This window comes from Eutrigla gurnardus (assembly GCF_963514095.1).
Source record: "Eutrigla gurnardus genome assembly, chromosome: 7".
Taxonomy (NCBI): domain Eukaryota; kingdom Metazoa; phylum Chordata; class Actinopteri; order Perciformes; family Triglidae; genus Eutrigla; species Eutrigla gurnardus.
Genome location: NC_139921.1, coordinates 3,411,344 through 3,426,343, shown reverse-complemented (window position 1 = coordinate 3,426,343; position 15,000 = coordinate 3,411,344). Strand labels below are relative to the sequence as shown.

Genomic DNA, 15,000 nt, shown 5'->3' with positions numbered 1-15,000 from the left:
GGTGTGATGACGGAGGAGCGGCTCGGTGTGTGGACGGGCCGCATCGACGCAGCTGCTCCCCGCCTCGTCGGGAACAAGAACCCGCCGTGACAACCGCGTCTGCAGAACATCGTGTGTTCGTGCATCTGTGGCTTCATTACAGCTGTGATATCAGCGGCTCTGTCGTTAAGCAGAAGCATGATGGATGATGGATGATGGATGATGGATGGTTGGATGCTCTCCGAGCCCAGACGAACCTCCAGCCGGTTCAGAGGTGTGAATGTGTCCCGCTCAGAAGTCCTGCTGCTCGGACTTTTAACTGGTGCGACCCGGAGGAAGCCATGAACATGTTGATGTGCATTCATATACCAGTAATATGATCAAAAACATTCAGCTACAGGCATGCACATTACTCTTTATGCAGGTTGAAGGGTGCATTAGTGGACCATACACATAACTGTTGACATGCATAAATATTAAACATATACCATGAAAGATACACGTCTAAATTCATACAGACAGCTGTTGCTATGCATTAAAGGTTGAGTATGTGATTCAATTCAGAAGCACTTTCTGTTATATTACTTGAAATCCTCGTAACACACCAATAGCAATGAATACATCAAATGTCCTGACATACATTTTTGTAAAAACAAAGTGTCATCTGTGGCTGTGGCAGGGCTGTAAAACCCCGTCCAATCAAAAAAGTTGGGTCGGAGAAAATAGTTGGACCCGTAAAAGCTTAAAAGATGAATTCCCAGGCTACATGCATAATCATATCAGTTGATGTGCATTAATATTACAATGTTATCACATTGACTTCTTGTTTCAAGGCATTTGAATCATTTCACTTCACTTTGGTCTTTTTCTCTTTTCTCGGTTTGCTTTTCTAAAAAGTGGATGATGTGTTTGCGGGAGTTCACTTCCAGCTAGCTAATGGCTAGCTCGGACAGCTGGATGTAGCAGCGGTGAATCGCCAACGCTCACTGGCTTAGTTCTTTAAAATGCTTTAGTCACATTCTGGAAGTTAAATGCTGAGGTCTGCACCTCGTTAGTACTAGTCCTGGTCGATTCCTGAGGATTTGAACCAATTCAGCACAATAGTCAGCAGGATGTCACTGAATGCAGCACTGAGATCCTGTTAAACCACAGCGGAAGTTTTTGATGCATCACTGCTAAGATGTATATACTTTTTAAAAAGTGCTGTGGTCGGAATCCCGACTGGAAAGCATTGAAGAGATTGTTTTGGATCATTAAAGTGTGATTTTGCTGATAAACCATTTCAATGTTCTTACGCAAACATGTTGGGTATGATATGGGCCTGTAGTAACTTCTTCCTGAGGCATCCAGATGAGACTCTTCTAAAAGAGGTTTGATTACTGCAGTTTTCAAGGTGTCCGGAAAATGCCCTGATTGAAGAGAAGTGTCTATTCTAGATCTCTGCGATACTTCTGGTGCAATGCAATGAAAAACATGTTTAAAGTTGTTGAACAGTTTCTGTCAGACCTGCATAACCCAGGAGTTAAAAAGGTTCTAGATTCATTGAAGAAACTGGAGGTACAGGTGACGTCACCACGTTGTCTTATCCTCAGAATGGTATCAGTGAAAGAAGCTGCAAAGTCATTGCATGACTTGTTGGGGTCGGTCAGATTGTCAACAACGGGGCTGTTTTATTGATCGTCTCAGAGAAAAGACTGTATTGCCCTTTTCAACTTCTGCTTATAGAAGCAAATACTCTCTTTAGATTTTGTGATGAACCTGGAGTTTATTTTTTCAGCCTGTCGACACTCTTTTATACTGGGTTGTTGTGGCGTAGTTGAGGTCACGCCCTTGGAATTAGAGGTCATCTGATCATTTAACAGCCTGAGCTCAGTGCCAAGTCCTCGGGTCTCTTTACAGTTTCAGGTCCGTGTTCATTAACAGAACACCTTGACATGGAGCGAGTTGGGCCGTGTGCCAGGTCTATTACAGGTCTGTAATCTATTACAGGCCTGTAATAGACATACAACTACCTGCATTTCTGTTGCGATTCACCCAGGGTCCTCTGGTCTAGATAAAGTGGTTGTACCCAGAGTCCTCTGGTCTAGATAAAGTGGTTGTACCCAGGGTCCTCTGCTGTAGATAAAGTGGTTTTACCCAAGGTCCTCTGGGCTAGATAAAGTGGTTTCACCATGGGCTCTGGTCTAGATAAAGTGGTTTTACCCAGGGTCCTCTGGTCTAGATAAAGTGGTTTTACCCAGGGTCCTCTGGTCTAGATAAAGTGGTTTTACCCAGGGTCTTCTGGTCTAGATAAAGTGGGTTTACCCAGGGTCTTCTGGTCTAGATAAAGTGGGTTTACCCAGGGTCCTCTGGTCTAGATAAAGTGGTTTTACCCAGGGTCTTCTGGTCTAGATAAAGTGGGTCTACCCAGGGTCCTCTGGTCTAGTTAAAGTGGTTTTACCCAGGGTCCTCTGGTCTAGATAAAGTGGGTCTACCCAGGGTCCTCTGGTCTAGTTAAAGTGGTTTTACCCAGGGTCCTCTGGTCTAGATAAAGTGGGTTTACCCAGGGTCCTCTGGTCATGCTTTTACCCAGGGTCTTCTGGTCTAGATAAAGTGGGTTTACCCAGGGTCTTCTGGTCATGCTTTTACCCAGGGTCTTCTGGTCTAGATAACGTGGTTTTACCCAGGCTCTTCTGGTCTAGATAAAGTGGTTTTACCCAGGGTCTTCTGGTCTAGATAAAGTGGGTTTACCCAGGGTCCTCTGGTCTAGATAAAGTGGGTTTACCCAGGGTCCTCTGGTCTAGATAAAGTGGTTTTACCCAGGGTCTTCTGGTCTACATAAAGTGGGTCTACCCAGGGTCCTCTGGTCTAGTTAAAGTGGTTTTACCCAGGGTCCTCTGGTCTAGATAAAGTGGGTTTACCCAGGGTCCTCTGGTCATGCTTTTACCCAGGGTCTTCTGGTCTAGATAAAGTGGTTTTACCCAGGGTCTTCTGGTCTAGATAAAGTGGTTTTACCCAGGGTCTTCTGGTCTAGATAAAGTGGGTTTACCCAGGGTCCTCTGGTCTAGATAAAGTGGTTTTCTACGAGTTTCTTTTTTGGTACGTCACAAAGTTGAGACAGAAGTGATTAATAAACTGTAACCAAATCAAATGATTGCATTGGTGGTCTGTATTCATTGATTGATCCTTGATTTAGTCAGATGACATTGAGAAGCACAATCTCTTCCAGTCCTCGTCAACACGTAGCAGTTTCACATAAAACCACACGACGTAGTAACTAATACACCAAGAAAACCCCAGAGTGACTCTTCAATGGCTTCACTGTTGGATTTATTGATGATTCACCTGTCAGTGAATCTCAGTGTATCTCCATGTGTCCTCAATCTTTTATCTACAAGCAGTCAGATCAATCTGGCGTCCCTTTTTTATTTTGAACCAGCTTTAGAACAGTCTCAAATATAAATAGCATCTTGTTAATAGCAGCATCTGTGTGAGCCACCTCACTACATTCACTTCACAGAAACAAGAATCAAGAAATCCTTCTGCAGTGCATCACAAGTCCGTTCTTCTCTACTGAAAGAAGGTTTTCATTGACTTAAAGTAGACCCAGCAGATCTCAGACATGATGGTCTTTTACTTTAAGTCACTGCGTCTCCCAATAGAACAACACCACACTTTAGTTTCACGCCAATGTTTAAGTTCAGGGATCAGAGGGAGACAGGAAGTGGCAGTAAAGACTGACCTGAAATGAAACCGTTAACCCTAACCCCCCCAAAATGAAAGAACACTTGTGATCCGGTTTGGACTCTGCATCGCCGCAGAGCCACATTCAGGTCTGGATTTGCTTCAGGTATAGTCGGGATGAACTCGCAGGCTTAGCAATCACATTGCCATCGTCTCACACAGATTTTTGGTCGAATTGAATGAATATGCAAGAAACTATAATATCTATAATAACTATAATATGTATTTAAACCAAAAAAAACAAAATATAGGTATGACAGTGGATATGAATTATGAAGGGGTGGGATTAAATAAGTGCATACTTCTTCCCACTCATTTTCGGACATTAAAAAAATATATCTATGATTTCAAGCTGTGTAATATTTGGTTTTCTGTATCACACTTTCTGTATTCATTTTGACATGTTTGATAGGTGCTTTTCTGTGGCCACATCACGGCAGTCAATATAATTATATGAATTTAATAATATGATTATTATTAGATCAATAATTCCTCCACACCGACTCTGTTGGTTTTTGGATCTTTATTTATAAAAAGTTACGTTTTTTGTCTGATGGTGCAGCTCTGTTACTGAGGTTACGTGTGATAACGCCACAGATGATATTCCAGTTCTTTTTGTTTGTGTCCACAGTTCAGCGTTCGGACCCAGTAAACAGGAAGACGAGGACTACGAGGATGTGCCCATAAATAAGACTTGGGTCTTGTCACCGAGGGTCTACGAGAGCGACGTGACTCTGATACTCAATAAACTGCTGCAGGGTTATGACAACAAATTGCGTCCTGACATCGGAGGCAAGTGGGCTTCTTTTCCTTCGCTTTAACTCGCCGCCACAAAACAGCAGCATAATGTCCCTGCAAGCACCAAGACATGTCAACATACCGAGCCCTCCTTTACTCTGGTGGTTACAGATTTGATTAGAAACGACTAACGCATCTCAAACTTGTGCATATTTACAAAATGTTGTTTTTGAACTGCATAAAAAAAAAACAATCATATATTTCAGACTTTCCAGTCAAGTCAACATTAATAACGACATAAGAATCGACAAATAATTGTTCATTCATCCATCGCCTGGATGTCAGAGCAGCCTTTGATACCGTTGAACTGCTACTGTACAGACTTGATACCTAGGTCGGTCTCTCTGGAGCGAGTCTAAGGTGGTCTACTTGGTGATGTCATCAGAAAGCATACAATGAAGTTTTATAGCTACGCTGATTCAATTAAATGTTATTAATACCATCATTAAATCATATTATAAAAGTACCAGAAATCTATAGCCTCCAATCAATGGTTGGTAGAGACAATACCAAATTCATCCTTTTTTTTTTTTGTATTTTAGTTTTTATTTAATTTATTTTCCTGGTATTGTAGTATTTTCATGGTATTGTTAAGCACCTTGTATTGCAATTGTGTACGAGAGGCGCTACATAAATAAATACACCATCCCACTTGATCATTCACCTTCTTACAAAGAGACAACATGTAGAATATGACAAACATGCAGAAAAGGTGATGCTGTTGTGTTTCCTGTTCCGTTGCAGTGAGGCCGACAGTGATTGAGACAGCCGTGTACGTCAACAGCATTGGACCAGTGGATCCCATCAACATGGTGAGACCACTCCTTCTCTTTCTCCTTTTTCTCCATTGATATGATAGAGAATGGATGGAGAATTCCTGCATGTCTGTATTAAACGTTAATGGCACTCGTTACGCTCGGCTTGTTGGCCGCAAAAAAAGCAGAGGGGATGCACACAAACTTAACAAACTATGGTTAATGAAACTAAACATACAGTGAGGTGTGGAAGTCAGAATGGGTGGTGCAGGATGAGGCATGGAGGTGACTGGTTGGTTCTGCTGGTGCAGAAGGGCCGACGTCATGCTGGTGTTTGGACAGGCGCCATTAAATAACCCAGAACACAGTTAGGTTGTTTGTCAAGTAGTCAGTTCAGAAGAATTGCAAAAAGGAGGCAGGCAATGGAAATTAAACAAAAGGCAAGCTTCAATAACAAAAGTTAGGAGCAAAGAACAAAAACCAACAGGTTTGGGAGAGGGAGCAGGCAGCGGCACAAAGGATGAAGAACCAAACAGGTAAGATGTGAGGAAGATGGGCAGGACGGGGAACAACATGAGAGATGCATACAAAATGTAGACCACCTGGCACTGAGACAAAGACAGACTTGGACTAAATACACCAGAAGCTAATGTGACGATAAGACACAGCTGGACAGACATGAGGGCAGGCTGGAAACTGATTGGAGGAAACAAAAGGAACAGAGCAAGGCTGACAAACAGCACCGGCGATACAGGAAGTCAAACAAACACACGGGATGCCAGGAATTTCAAAATACAACAGGAAATGAACCGAAGAAAACCCAAGATTACGAAACTGTATTTAACACCAGACAACATCTTAACTCAAGGTCCACAAATGGGTTTTTTCCAAAGCCAAAGCAAGACAAAACTAATGAGTAGACCTCGATTTGAGATGGTGTAGGGACCTCACCATCAGGACTACACAAAGCGGCCTACGCAGGCCCAGGAGCCTTCACATGCGGTCAGAACAAAGGGACAAAGGGGATAAAAAACTACAACCGCCATTTTGGTTTCACTTCTCACCGAGGTGCGAAGTGCAACGTCACACAACTGGTGCCCTATTGGCTGACAACCACAGGTATCCCAGGGGGTCCCCGGGAGCAGCTGTGAGGTATAAAACCAGACGCCGCCTTAAGAACTTTCTCTTCCATCGTAACACGACGTTGCAACAGGAGGTGAGCTCCTCCACCGCAGCACACCGCTGCAATAGGAGGGGAACTTTTAACGTCTGCAGCGTTCCTGTTGTCTTAGACCACAGTCTTTTCCCCAAACTCGCTGGACGAGCAACAGACTGTTTTCCCCCGTTTTTCATGACTCGCCCCTTTTCTTTTACTCATTTTTTTGGATCCTGAGGAGATTGCCGCAACCGCGCGATTCTTTGTTTGGAATGAACGGTTCCTTTATTTCAGCGACCAGCAGGAAGGATAACCTCTGCGCCCCGCTCCTGTCTGAAGTCAGCTGACTAAATCGCCAAAGCCGTGCGATTCTATTGTTGCCCGCGGAAGGAAGGAACACGAACTGTTTTGTTCATTCGAGTTGATCAACGGGAAGGATAACTGCTACGCCCCGCTCCCGTCTGGACTCAACCGACTCGTTGCGTCCCTCGCTGCCGCCAGGGACGCGCGAACCACAGCCCGCTGCCGCCGCTGAGTCAAGAAGCACCGCCGCCGCACAAGACGGACTTACGCACTTCGACAAAGTAAGAGGCTATCAGTCTGGGCAGAGACATAAGTTTGATAGTGTAGGATATGCTTGTAATTCTTGTTAACGTGTTTTAAGTTTTGATCACGGACCGCCAAGTCCGTTGCTTCACGTGTTGTTGTATTCAAATGCTGATTGTGTACCCACGCCGCTGGGTTTCATTTTGGTAACAGTGTGTGTCCAACCTCGGACACATTCACGAGCTCAGTAAGTGATCTACCATCAGTTAAAAGACCGGGGTCCCGCCGAACAAACACCAGTTCATTCACAGGCTCCCGTGTGATGGTAATAGCTTACTGATCCTTTGTGTATTACGCGCACATTCTCTCTCTCTTTGTTCTGGCTAACACACATGTGCACACACATACACCGCCCCCAAACGTATCCTCTGCCAGCTGTTTCCGTCTCCGGACGCTAAGGACATAGCTCCATCTGGTGGCTGTACCCGGCCATCTCTCTCTCTCTCTCTCTCTCTCTCTCTCTCTCTCTCTCTCTCTCTCTCTCTCTCTCTCGGCTTCGCCCCTGAACGCTGTGAGGAATAGCTCCACCTTGTGGTCGCGCCCGGCCATCTCTCTCTCTCTCTCTCTCTCTCTCTCTCTCTCCACACACACACACACACACACACACACACACACACACACACACACACACACGCACACACACGCACACACACACTCCACGTGTGTCTCTTCCTTTGTTTAAGCTTAGCTTTGTGTGTTAGGTAATTAGGTAATAAGGCTTTGTTAATTGCAGTGTTATTGATTGTGATCATTATTACTGATTTTAATAAATCTTATTATATTATAACTAGCGGTCTCTTGTGCTTGTTGTGTATATGTCACTGGATAACAGCAGGTTGTGAAGGCTAGTGCTCGAACTTCACGCCTTTTTAATTGTTAGATTGTTCTTATACTTCTATGCCAATGATCACGATGATTGGCATGTGAGTATAAAATCTTTATATTGAGACTGAATACAGTTTTAGGTTATCTTTTCCCTGATCCCAGGGTGGTGCCCCGTTTATTCATGATTATATCATAATAATATATAAAATATCATTATTAATATCGATAATCATATTGACAATAATAATTAGCTGTTGATAACTAAATCTGCTCCTGCTACAACCCCAACAATGGTATGTGTTGAATCCAAACAACAAGAGACGTTTCACTCTCAAAAAGAAAAGTCAACCTGTTGGTGGCGCCAGAGTCAAGTTCAGGAGATCGTAAGAGTTCTACTGACACTAATAATGTCACCCTGATGATGATGCTCCAGAAACAGTAAGAACAATCCATCGTGAAGTAAAAATGGTGACATTCGTCCATCCAATGATTGATTATCTATCCTCTATCTTCTAACTCTGCTGCAGGAATACACCATTGACATCTTCTTTGCCCAGACATGGTACGATAGCCGACTGAAGTTCAACAGCTCCATGAAGCTGCTCATGCTCAACAGTAACATGGTAGGAAAAATCTGGATCCCCGACACGTTCTTCAGGAACTCCCGGAAATCGGACGCTCACTGGATCACGACTCCCAACCGCCTCCTGAGGCTGTGGAGCAATGGGCGGGTCATGTACACACTCAGGTACCACTAACCTCTTTGGCAGCCACGTTTACTCTTCAACTAGCAACACGAGGAAAACCTATGGTGTTTGTGCAGCTTTAGTGTGTGCATCTGTATTTTTGTCATACAGTTCTCTTTTAGGTCTTGATGTCTTTATGTGTGTGGTGTAATTAAACATGAAGTAGCTGTTACTATGTTCAGGTACACTCGGAAGGGAAGGAAACAATGCTGAGACTTGCTTTTTCTCTGTCACCACTCTGTTTTTGTCAGGTTGACTATTAATGCGGAGTGTTACCTTAAGCTGCATAACTTTCCAATGGATGAGCACTCGTGTCCACTGGAGTTTTCAAGCTGTAGGTGCACAAATGTTTTCCCCCTCCTTTTTTTTTTTATTTCAACTCACTTAACCTGCAGAGGAGCTTCTGTGTGGGCTAGCATTGTGGCGAAGCTGAGAGGCCCATCTGCTTGAGCCTGTACCAGTCTATCATCTGCTCCACCAGTGGAGGGAGGAGGTCACCCAGTCAACCCCATTCTCTCTGACAGACTCAATTAATTATCAGTCTCATTCATGCTGTCGTGTTGTCCATCATTCGTCTCTTGCATTGTGCTTTAGCCTCTCATGTCTGCTCATGAAAAATGCAAAGACTATTCCATGGACTTGAGAACAAATGACAGGACCAGTACAGTCACATTAGTGTCATCAAATGAGCATAAATCAAGACCACTCAATGACTGAAGAGAGCTCCCCTGAAAAACACCTGCATTAGTTCAAATGCCTAAAATAACACACATTTAGCTTATAAGCAGGCATCATCTTGCAGTTGTGCAAACAATGTTCTCTCAGTAGCAGTGTCAGCAGTAATGTGACATTAGCATACCAACACATCTTTAGCAGAGAGGGAGGTCTGATAATATACGGCCCTATCTTCTACTCAACCACAGCAGTTTTAATTTATTATTTATAAAATAATTGGATGGCCTGTCTGTCTGTCAATGCTTACTTCCTGATAACACTGGCGTTCTGGGGGAGGGGCTTTGAACAGACGTCTGAAGGGGCCGGGGCTTTTTCGGTTCAGCGATGCGTTCAAAGTCTCTGTGGTTTTTCCAATGACCCATGCCTTTAACAAGTGCACAGCCTGCTCTATGCATTTGAAGACATCTTGCTCATTTGAAGACATTTCCTGAGACTGAGCTGGTCACGTCCATCATGAATGCTCCCCTTTGCTTGCCACGTTGCAGTCATGTACAGTTGTGTTTTTGTTCCTTATATGCATCAGTAAGGTTTCTAACTCACGTGTCATGTGTCTGTACGGGCTTCTGCAGACGGTTATCCCAGAAATGAGATCATGTACAGGTGGCAGAGACGAGCGGTGGAGGTGGCAGACCAGCGCTACTGGAGACTTTACCAGTTTGCCTTTGTAGGTTTGAGGAACACCACCGATGTGGCTCATACCCAGTCAGGTAGGGAATGATTATTACATGGAGACCCGTCACTTTTACATGGACACTGATATTACAACAATTTACACTTTAACATTTAAAAGAAATTCATTTTCAACATTATCACGTAGATTACATTGTTCTTGTGTTACCATGGTGTGAACCATGTGTCTTATCTGTCAGGACATTCACTGTACCAGTCCATATTTAAAGGTTGAGTAGGTGGTTCTATTCAGAAATCTGTTATATTACTTGAAATCCTCGTAGCAATGAAAAAAAATGTCATCTGTGGCCGTGGCAGGACTTTAAAAACCTTGTCCAATCAAAAAAGTCGGGCTGGAGAAAATAATTGGACGGCCTGCCTGTCTGTCAATGCTTACTTCCTGATTGCACTCTGCCGATCTCCAGCACTCGTTTGCCGTTCTGGGGGCGGGGCTTTGAACAGAGGTCTGAACTAAGGGGGCGGGGCTTTTTTGGTTCAACAATGCGTTCAAAGTCTGTGGTTTTCCAAATGACCTACTCTGCTTTTAAGTAGACATAATATTGATATAATGTCCAAAAAAAAAAAAACTCCCTGCTTTCTACCCAAATCAGAAAAGATTGGTAACCTGCAATGTGTTAAATAAGAATTCATATTTTTCTCCTGAACATTTCACTTCATGTTTGATCTCTATTTCTACCTTATTGTTATATTTTCAGGGGAATATGTAATCATGACAATTTTTTTCGACCTGAGTCGGAGGATGGGCTACTTCACCATCCAGACCTACATTCCCTGCAGTATGATTGTGGTCCTGTCCTGGGTCTCCTTCTGGATCAACAAGGATGCTGTTCCAGCCCGCACGTCTTTAGGTTTGATATCTTATGATTTTTATTACTAAGAATGCAAATGTAAATCACTCTACTAGAAATAATTTTTTTAAACGTTAATCCATTTTTATTGTAAACCACACCCCCCACTGTGAACTTTAGTATTAGAAGCATATGGGGAGCAGTGGTATCGAGGGAGTGGAGGGAGGTCTTATTATATATCTGGACCGAGTCTGGAATTATCGGTCCAGACTCTCGCCATATATATGTCACGACCAAGACAATGCCTACTCAGCTTCCCCGACGTCAGGTCAAGTCTTTGTGTCAGGGCATGCGTGGTTCGGGCTGCCTGTTGGCCGATACCATTTTGGCAGCAGGGATTGGAAACTTGTGTCCAACTTGAAATCGTTTTCATTGCTTTGAAATTTCACGGTAACATACATATTCTCCCAAACATAAGCATTCAGTTGAAAAATAAAAATATATTTGTCTGTGGCAATCTGTTTAGGCATCACCACCGTGCTCACCATGACGACTCTAAGCACGATCTCCAGGAAGTCCCTGCCCAAGGTGTCCTATGTGACTGCGATGGACCTGTTTGTCTCCGTCTGCTTCATCTTCACCTTTGCTGCCCTCATGGAATATGGCACTCTGCACTACTTCACCAGCAACAGGCAGACCAAGAAGGCTAAAGCAAACATTAACACACAGGTACCCAACGTTCAGGGATGCAACTACCCAATGTCAGAGGGGTATGACCAGATAGCTCCATGCAATTAGGGTTAGGGTTAGGTTTAGGGTTCTGGGGTTATGGTTGGGGTTTGTTAATTCAGGTTTTGATGTATTTTGCACAGGCCTATTGATATGGTTGTGGTAGGAGTGGACTCTTGAGGAGTCCAAGGGCCTCAGTGGGTGTGTGGTGTGCGCCGCATATAGTGCATACCCATATTTTGGGCCACTCCGCTCATCTTCTTCTTCATCGTTCTTTATAACCGACTGAATTTAACAGCAACATTCTGATGTCCTCCACAGCAGAAAGCCTCCAGCATGGTGAACATCCGACCTGGGACGTCCATGCTGCAGATGAACAACATAGTGCCCTATCACGAGGAGGACTACGCTTACGAGTGTTTGGATGGAAAAGACTGCACCAGCTTCTTCTGCTGCTTCGATGACTGTCGCTCAGGTGCCTGGCGCGAAAACAGAATGCATGTGCGGGTTTCCAAGATTGATTCTTACTCACGGATATTCTTCCCCACTGCTTTTGGCCTTTTCAATCTGGTGTATTGGATTGGTTATCTGTATCTATAGAACCAGTGCCTCAAACAAGGAAGACTGGAGTTTAACATCTGCAAGCAGTTTTGTAGTAGCGTACAGTAGCTGCTCTTGTAGCATCCGAAATAAACTAAGCTGAGCTAAATTCTAATCTAGTGCCAAATTATGAATGGACATTGACTTTTTTTCTGTGCACTAAGTATGAGGCATGACATCAGTCACACTGTCCCTTAATCTGCTCAACACATTGTGCCCGGTTAAATATGCATACAGCATGGACATTCATGATCCCATTGTATAATCCCCATTGATTATGGTGATCCGTAGTGCTTTTCATCTAGCACTTAATTAAATATTCATCCAGACATGACAAGGCATCTAAAAAGCAATATGCTGAATGTCCATGAATTCTTTTCTGGATATAGTTGCTGGGGGACTAACGTTCTTTATAACCCCTAACCCTGAAACACTGGAAGTCCTTCCCTTGTAATGCTAACTCACTCCCAACCCAGAAGGGTTGCATGGTTCTAGATAAAAAGTAGGTGCACTGCACATCCCATTGGACCTCATGCAAATGCCTTTTGACCTGGTGTTTGTAAATGCACCACTAATTCAGAGCCCTACCTTTTTCATTCATTTAAAATTAGGATTTTAACATTGAATGTGACCCAAACATGCCAACCTAGCTAAATAACAGCTTTCCTTGACAGTAAAACCAACTAGTGAATTGGTTCTGCTGATTTTGGCTCAAGGTTGACAAAATACCATAGAAACAGTGTTGGTACATGAAGGCCTCACTTTTAAACAGCTTTCTGTCTCTTTTACCAGTTAAATGGCAAATGTTGATACTGTCACCCTGAATGTTCAAATGTTGGAATTTTAAACCTCATCATTTTTTTAACATGCTATCAAACTAGAAACTCTGATCCCAGAAATGTTTGCAAAAGTCAAACTCCAGTCTACACAGAGGAGATAATGCCATCAAACCTGAAAAATAACCAAGATTTTGTTTACTCTTTGCCACCGTGCTATTGATATTATTAAAGAGGAGGTGCGTTGCACTTTGTTGGAGGGCTGTTCCTCTTAAAGGTATAGTCCTTGATGTCCTTAGAGAGGCCAGTAGCTCTTTCATGTTTTTGTTGACTATTCTGCACTATAAAGGTACATTTACACCACAAGCAAAGTGAATTTCGCACTAGCTCGCACTAGTTTATCATTTGATCATTTGGATCATTTGTGCTGATTCGGGTCACCCAGTCAAGAGACCCCAACCAGGTTTCCTAGACCACGGCTGAAATAACCACTATTGCTGCTTTGTACATGTTGAAGTCCCAGATACACCAGGAAACCAAACCCCATCCTGTCTGGGTTCAGGACATCATCCGGAGATGCTGAGTGAATTTCACCAAGCTGGATTCACCGGATCTAGCAAGAAACATGTTGGCTGATTTACCACAGCTGGAGGAACCCAGAATAAACAATTTAGCTGTGATTTAATATCAATAAGCAGAGGAAAAGGATGCTAAAATAACTCCATAATGATGGTGATCACTAAAAATTCTGAAAGCATGCTTTGTTAGGTCTGTCTGCAAGAGGACAAGAAAATCATCTTGAAATGTTTGTATTGCGAATGTCGTTCAGATCAATCAGAGCTAGGCTTAGTAACACTGTAGCAGCTGCTCCATAAACACTTTAAAATGATGTAATCTAGTCATAAATATGGCATATGGCAGCAACCACATTCTGTGGTTATACACACAGTGGCCGCTGTACTAATGTGAGCTTCTATTGTAGAGTTCTGGGTGACGACATACTTTGACTGCTTTCACATCAGAACTTCTCACGTGAATTAAAAAACTTAAAACCGCCCAACTTCTTTAAATTGACTTGCATTTGATTGATATGTTATTGGGCCACGCGAAAAATTCACTTTGCTTTTGGTGTAAATGTACCTTAACACCAGCAGGGAGCAAACATTTAAATATTGAAACAACTCCATAATTGTTCACACTTCAGAGCATTATGATTACTGAGGTTAAACTGGACCAGCATCTATAACCTCTGTGATCAACAATGATAGTTGTTTTTCAGATTTTATACTCTGATGTAACATACGATAACAGAAGCGATGTATTTCCCTTTGATGGACCCTAAAACTCTTAAATGTAGATTCCTTTGTGAACAGAATGTCATGAATTACCTTTGATACAGTTCTTTGCATATAAAAGACTCCCTGTGTGGAAAGACACATTGAAGGGCATACCGAAAGCAGAGCAACATCTTTTCAGAATGACCCTACATTGTCTATATCCAGTCAATATCATAAAAGAGCAATTCAATATGATAAGCTTAGAGCTGATTTATATTCCTGTACAGACATATGGTACATGATATCTTCAGAAATGGCAGAGGTTCATAACATTTGACATCATCTAGATCACTAGAATCTAAAATGAAATGAAAATGAAAATTGACAGGACGAGAACAATCCTAGATGAAAAAACTTTATAAAGAATCATTGGAGAAGGAACAACATCGGTGTAGAGGAAATGGAGAAATCACTAAAGAAAGTCAAATATATTCTAAGGAAACAAGATAAGACAGCAGAAGGGTACAAACATATACTCACACTTAATCACAAAAATCGACAGGAAAAACGGCTGAGTGGACACGTCTCTGTTGTTAGCCATTTTATGGAGCTAATTTCCAGACAAAACTTCACCATATATATATATATATATATATATATATATATATATATATATATATACTGTATATAAAGTTTTCTTTTCCTTGTCCTATCCTGTGGTATCCCACAAGGCAGCTGCCTAGACCCACTTCTATTTTTCATTTTCACTAATGATTCACTCTATGTCTGGAAACAAGAAAATATGTTAATGTATGCA

General features: G+C 42.7%; 1 protein-coding gene across 2 annotated transcripts in view; it reads left to right on the top strand.

Annotated features, from left to right (window-relative positions):
- Positions 1-12,130, top strand: part of gabrg1 (gamma-aminobutyric acid type A receptor subunit gamma1) — a gene marked incomplete at its 3' end in the record, with an annotated part of 12,731 nt that extends 601 nt beyond the window's left edge. The window contains exons 2-9 of one of the 2 annotated variants that reach the window (XM_084012960.1): positions 4,334-4,498; positions 5,249-5,312; positions 8,370-8,590; positions 8,840-8,922; positions 9,893-10,030; positions 10,709-10,861; positions 11,328-11,530; positions 11,855-12,130. In XM_084012960.1, the coding sequence (XP_083869086.1) occupies positions 4,334-4,498; positions 5,249-5,312; positions 8,370-8,590; positions 8,840-8,922; positions 9,893-10,030; positions 10,709-10,861; positions 11,328-11,530; positions 11,855-12,130 (1,303 nt within the window). Of the gene's footprint in view, positions 1-4,333; positions 4,499-5,248; positions 5,313-8,369; positions 8,591-8,839; positions 8,923-9,892; positions 10,031-10,708; positions 10,862-11,327; positions 11,531-11,851 lie in introns of both variants that reach the window. The other variant, XM_084012959.1, reaches the window with a different exon arrangement.
- Positions 12,131-15,000: the final 2,870 nt, after the last annotated feature.